At 49.8% G+C, this 5,624-nt stretch overlaps 2 protein-coding genes across 2 annotated transcripts in view; one reads left to right on the forward strand and one right to left on the reverse strand.

Moving 5' to 3' along the window:
• Positions 1–3,165, reverse strand: part of LOC111646314 (GTPase IMAP family member 8) — a 6,172-nt gene extending 3,007 nt beyond the window's left edge. The window contains 5 exon segments of the mRNA XM_087170918.1: positions 208–339; positions 436–533; positions 1,723–2,042; positions 2,044–2,288; positions 3,038–3,165. Of these exon segments, the coding sequence (XP_087027044.1) occupies positions 208–339; positions 436–533; positions 1,723–2,042; positions 2,044–2,288; positions 3,038–3,068 (826 nt within the window). The 5' untranslated portion in view covers positions 3,069–3,165.
• A 1,245-nt stretch (positions 3,166–4,410) lies between these two features.
• Positions 4,411–5,624, forward strand: part of adsl (adenylosuccinate lyase) — a 6,090-nt gene continuing 4,876 nt past the window's right edge. Inside the window, exon 1 of the mRNA XM_023395784.2 lies at positions 4,411–4,698. Coding sequence (XP_023251552.1) covers positions 4,555–4,698 — 144 coding nt within the window. The 5' untranslated portion in view covers positions 4,411–4,554. The remainder of the gene's footprint in view (positions 4,699–5,624) is intronic.

The following is a 5,624-nucleotide window of genomic DNA, read 5'->3' on the forward strand; positions in this document are numbered from 1 at the left end:
GGAGAGAGGGGGAGAGAGGGGGGGGGAGGAAGAAATGAGGGATGGAGAGAAACTTAAGGCCTTAAGGAATAAAAGAAAAATAATATTGATTGACCAGTAATGAGTAAGCTGTTTTCTAGAACACCAATTTTTGCGCAATCATCTCTCTTCTTCATTGCATGACTCACTCTGTTACACACACACACACACACACACACACACACACACCTCTGGGAGGTCCTCCAATCATCTGCTCCCTCTGTCTCGCGTGCTCCTCCATCCTCATCCTCTCCTCCTCCAGAGCTCTCCGCGCTTGTTCTTCCTCCAGTAAAATCAGCTCATTCACCTCAAAGTACCATCCTGCCAAGAAAAAGCAGCAACGATATTTATTTCATTTGAACAGTTTTCAATCAGCTCCATAACACAGCTGCCACAAGCAGCACAAACACAGCTCACCCTGGTTGTCAGTGATCATTTCCTCCACCTTCTCCATCAGCTCAGGCACCTGTGTGTTATCCTCCGTCTCTTTCCTCGTGTTGTCAAAGGCGTGGTACCTGCAGGTGGAAACAAACAAACAAAAACAACAGCAAGACGTTTTTTTTAAAGGTGAACTTCACCAAATCACCTGCGCAGTGTCCTCCAGCAGCTGAAAAACAAATACAAATACTCCAGCCCGAGCCAAGATAACCCTGATGATGTCATAGTGACGTCATCAGGGTTGGCTCGGGCTCGAGATTTAAAAAGCCTGCCCTTTATGCAGGGCGGAAGTGGAGATTGAAAGGGGTTGGCGTGCAGGAGGCGGGAGGGGGGGTCGAATGAAAGACGCCATCATCCAGTGTTCCTGCAGCGTGAGCCCGTATTAATGACGTCAGGACGCTCTCTTGTACCCCTTTAATGAATGCAAACATGGTGTGCAGTAAGACGAGACGTGCACATATGTTTATATTCAGAGGTTACCATGACGATTAAGCTCTTTATTTATTCAGCTCTGAATTATATAAAAGATCTCTGCAGCAGAATCAGAGATATCATCCCTTCTGTTCCTGTCAAAACCTGGCGCCTACATTACCCACAATCATACTTGACCCCTGACAGACGGGTCAGTTAGCAGCTAACGGCTAAAGCAGCCTGAAGACTGGAGCAGAGGTGAGGAGGTGTGATGAGCTCCAGATCAGTGCAGGCAGTTTATCAGACTCAGCTCCGTCTGAAGCCACTAAAGCTTTTATATTTCACGTTTTTCACATTAAGTAGAAGAGTAATCCTCCCCGGCACCTGTAAACACACCTTTAGTGTTTTAACACTGTTCTCTGGATGTGACCCAGAGGAGCCGTACGTGTGAACACAGGTGTCTGAACGAGTTGGACTTTTCCTCTGCCAGCTCCCCCCGTGCAGAGTAACGTAATGTCCAAACTGAGGCGATGTGTGAACAGAGCCGGTCACGTCACAGCGACCCGGGGGGGGGGGGGGGGGGGGGGGCGTGTCCATGACGTTTCTATCCTGCCTCCTGCAGCGCTCTGCCTGGGGCACCACCCCTCACCTGAAGCGAACAGTGACTCAGGCGTGTGACTCAGGTGTGAAATTGTCATGTGACTGTCGACTGAACCGCTGCTGCACCAGATTTAGGAACTAGTGGCTAGACTGAGGAACTTTGATGTTCCTGTGTGAAATCAAACAGAGAGAGAGAGAGGGAGAGAGAGAGAGAGAGAGAGAGAGAGAGAGGGAGGGAGAGAACTGACATCATACCTGCTTCCACATCTCTCCACCAGCCACTGCAGGGCCTCTCCAGTGTTTGCTATGTGCTCCTCGATGAACACGCCTTTGGGCAGCTTGTCCACGCCGGTGAACAGCACCATGGAGTACCTCCAGGTGCCTCCGCCCAGGGCCCCCAGCTGCTCCTCTGCGGCCCTCCTCTGGGTGTCGGTGAAGGGCTGGGTGACCGACACCACCAGCAGTATGGCGTGGGGTCCAGGAGGGCAGAGGATGGCCCCCATGCACGGCCCCTCGCTGTCCAGGCTCGGCGGGGGCCTCGGGTTGTCCGACTCGGCGCCGGCGTTGTCGTCGTCGTCGTCGTTCGTTGTCAGCTTCGGCGTCCTCCTCCGGGTCGGCGGGGATGACCCACGGAGGGGTGTCGACCACCGTGACACGCCGGCCGTAGATCTCCGTCTGGCCCACGTTGCTGTGAGTCGTGTCCGTCCCGGCGTCGAAGACCTCGTCCCCGAGGATGCTGTTGGCGGTGGAGGTCTTACCCGACTTAGGGCCCCCTAGGATGAGCAGTCTGCGCTCAGGAGGGTGGCGGCCCCTGGGGTCACCTGTTGAAACACAGAAACACCTGCCTGAAGTTCCCTGTGAGGATTAATTATCTTCATCCTTTATTCTGTTTTAATCCTGTTTCCTCTTGAGCTCCTCGGAGACGAGGACACATCTGTGATATACGTCCTCCTCCCTCCCTCCTGTCCTCGCTCCTCAGATTTCCCCAATGTCCTTTTCTTATCTCAGCTCCTGGCCACCTCACACCTCTCCTCTTTTTATTACCTCCTCTTTCATTCGTGTGTCCCCCCCCTCCCTGCCAGTGTGCCTCCTCTTTGTTTTCCTCTGTCCTTAGCCTTTGGAAGAATTGGGTCAGAGAGGAGGAACCTTGGACTCGTTCCAGCAGAGAGAACAGCGTGTGGACAGAATATGATTTACTCTGAGTGAAAGTTACAGGAGGAGGATGAATGCTTGGATGAAACGCTGACACAGAGACATGTGGACGGCAGGAGGGACGAGGGGGTGACAGCAGGAGAAGGAGGTTTATTATTGATTTACTCACGGCTGCTGACACTTTCCATGTGAGCTGCTAAACACAGGAAGTAGTCTCAAGCAACAGTTTCCTACTACCGTGGACGTCCAAACATGATACGGCTGTTAGAGTCTGCCCTGAATGCTGCTGAGTGAGTGAACGGATGATGATGATGATGATGATGGTGATGATGATGGTGGTGGTGGTGGTGGTGATGATGATGATGATGGGGGGACCTGCGGCGGAGGTGTGCTGCAAAGAATGAAAAACCCCACTCACCAGTGTCAGAGGCAGAGGACACAGCAGCCATCTTGTGTGTAGAACCTCTGGCTTCCTCCTCCTCGGCCCCCCTCCTCCTTCTCCTTCTCGCCTCCACGGTGGATTCCTTCTCCTCTGCCTCTTCAGAAAGCGGCGGATCCCGAGCGGCGTGCGAAAGGGCGGCAGCTCAAATGCTTCTTGGCTCTCTCTTTCACTCTAACCCTCATTCTACTGCGGCGTAACTCCCTCTCTCTTCCTGTTCCCTCCGTCTGCCACCGCTGCTTCCCGTCCTCTCCTCATACCCCCTCTGCCATTCACCCTCTCCCCCTCTTTTCTTTTCTTCTTCTTCTTCTTCTTCTTTTTTTTTCAATCTATTATCCTCCACACCCCCTCAACCTACTATGGCTCTTTTCCCGTCCTTTTTCTCTGTGTCTTCTCTCCCCTTTCTCCTCGTCCTCCAGCGCTCCTTCTTTTGTCTTATTTATCTGTCTGAGCAGAGGGGAAAGATTGTGCAATGCAGGAGACTGGAAGCCAAATCCACCCCTGCTGCAGCAGCAGCTCCAGGAAGATGTCTCGTCATTTTTCTTTTCTTTTTTTTTTTTGAGGCAAAACAGAGGAAGCTGTTCCTCCCACTTGCTTGTATCACACAGCAGCAGCAGCAGCAGCGGCGGTGTGGCACTGTATGAAGACTGCAGTCAGGACAGATAGAAAGATGGATAGACAGAGAGAGAGAGGGAGAGAGAGGGAGAGAGGGGGAGAGAGGGAGAGAGAGGGAGAGCACTCTGTTCTCTGTTCACAGCTGGATTTATTCCCCAGATGCTGCATCACGCACAAACACAACTCTTCATGTGACGCCCGCAGACACAGAAATACTGAGAGGCAGTGAGGGCATGTGTGCTGCATGAATACATTTAAATATTGATATATGTATATAAAGACATGCAGCCACGGCTTACATAATACATTAAAAGCTCCTATAAATAGAGACTGTCGACTGTCACCGCGGCGGGAACACTCTCTGAAGGAAGCATCATGTGTGGCAGAGAAATTATATTATATAAATCAGCCTGAATGTCTGAGCTCATCCTTGGCTCCTGAACAGGTTAATTATAGTCGCTATATGGCGCGACACATTCACGGACCCAGGGGAAGTCACGTAAGACAGAGGGTTAAAAAAACAAACAAACAAACAGCAACATTTGCTTTACATGTATCGACGGTGATGCGTTTAATGACACGTTGTTGACGTGACGTTTTTTAAGCTTTGGCGTCGTAGATTTGCTGAAGAAAAAAAAAAAAAAAAAAGACTGAAGAGCAATTTAAACAGTGACATGTGACATTCAGACCTCACGCCGTACGCCGACTCAAAGTGTCGTAAAAACAGCGCCGCCTCGTCCATGTGATACGACCAGGCTGAAATCGGCGCGGCAGCTTGACAAGCTCGTGTGTGTTCTGTGTGTGTGTTAGTGTGTGTGTGTGAAGGAGAAGCTGCAGGGCAGACCCGTAATTTTTAGCAGACACCACCGGCTCTTACAAACATGGAGGCCGCCGACGAGTTCATGAAGTACCGCTCCCCGCTGGTGTCCCGGTACGCCAGCAAGGAAATGGCCTTCAACTTCAGCGACAGGAAGAAATTCACAACCTGGAGGAAGCTGTGGATCTACCTGGCGAAGGCTGAGAAGGTTTGACGACACTTGCAGCCTCCGTAGCCTTTTGTGCCTTTTTATTTATTTTGGTATTCACACATGCACTTTTCTGTCTTATGTGTTTATGCACCAAAGTTTGCGACCTTCACAGAGTCCTATCAAGTTTCCAGCTCTAAATTTAGTTTTAAGGGGGGGGGGGGTCTCTCAGCAGCACTTCAGAGCCGAGCTGTCTGCAGCCTGCAGGTCCCTGAAGCACACACGCTTCTTGTACAATAAAAACAGCCTCAGGCCAAGGGGAGCTGTTGTTTCATTACAATATTTAAAGCTAAATAAATTCTTTATCACTATGAGAGCGTTTGGGTTCATAGATAAATCAGCTGTATCAGTGTTGATACAATAAAATCTGTTTTTTTACCCATAGATTTTCATTTATGAATGTGGAGAGTTTGTGCTTGAAAAGTGACATCATCAAGATAAATGTCTATTAATCTTCTGTTGATCGACTAATCCATCAATCGACTGATCGGTTTAGCTCTTATGCACATAAAATGTTCATCAAAATGGCTCCTGATCTGAAGTTATAGTGTTTTTCTTTTCTTAGCTTTTGTAGCTTTCAGTCTGATGTGTTTGGTTTCTTTGGAAAAGTTGGGATCTTCTGTAGAATTAGGAATAAACTTCTGTGGGTGTGAACAGTGTGTGGCTGCACAGCAGAGTCAGTACTGAGCTCACCCTCTGAAATTACACAGCACTCATGACATTTAGCTCCCAAACTGAAGCGCTACCTGATCCCTTTAAGGTCCCCGGCCCATGGTTTAACACAGGAGGGGGGGGGGGGTTTATCAATAAGACATGAAGTTTGTTTAATCAAGCAGAGATTCATCGTTACTGACGATTTCAGCATCTGTTAACAAATCCTGCAGCTTTTATAATTCCCTGTCATATTAGAGAGCAGGAGGTGGGGG

This window comes from Seriola lalandi, unplaced genomic scaffold (assembly GCF_002814215.2).
Source record: "Seriola lalandi dorsalis isolate HSWRI2012SDOR001 ecotype SW California unplaced genomic scaffold, Sedor1 jcf7180002054969, whole genome shotgun sequence".
NCBI classification, from domain to species: domain Eukaryota; kingdom Metazoa; phylum Chordata; class Actinopteri; order Carangiformes; family Carangidae; genus Seriola; species Seriola lalandi.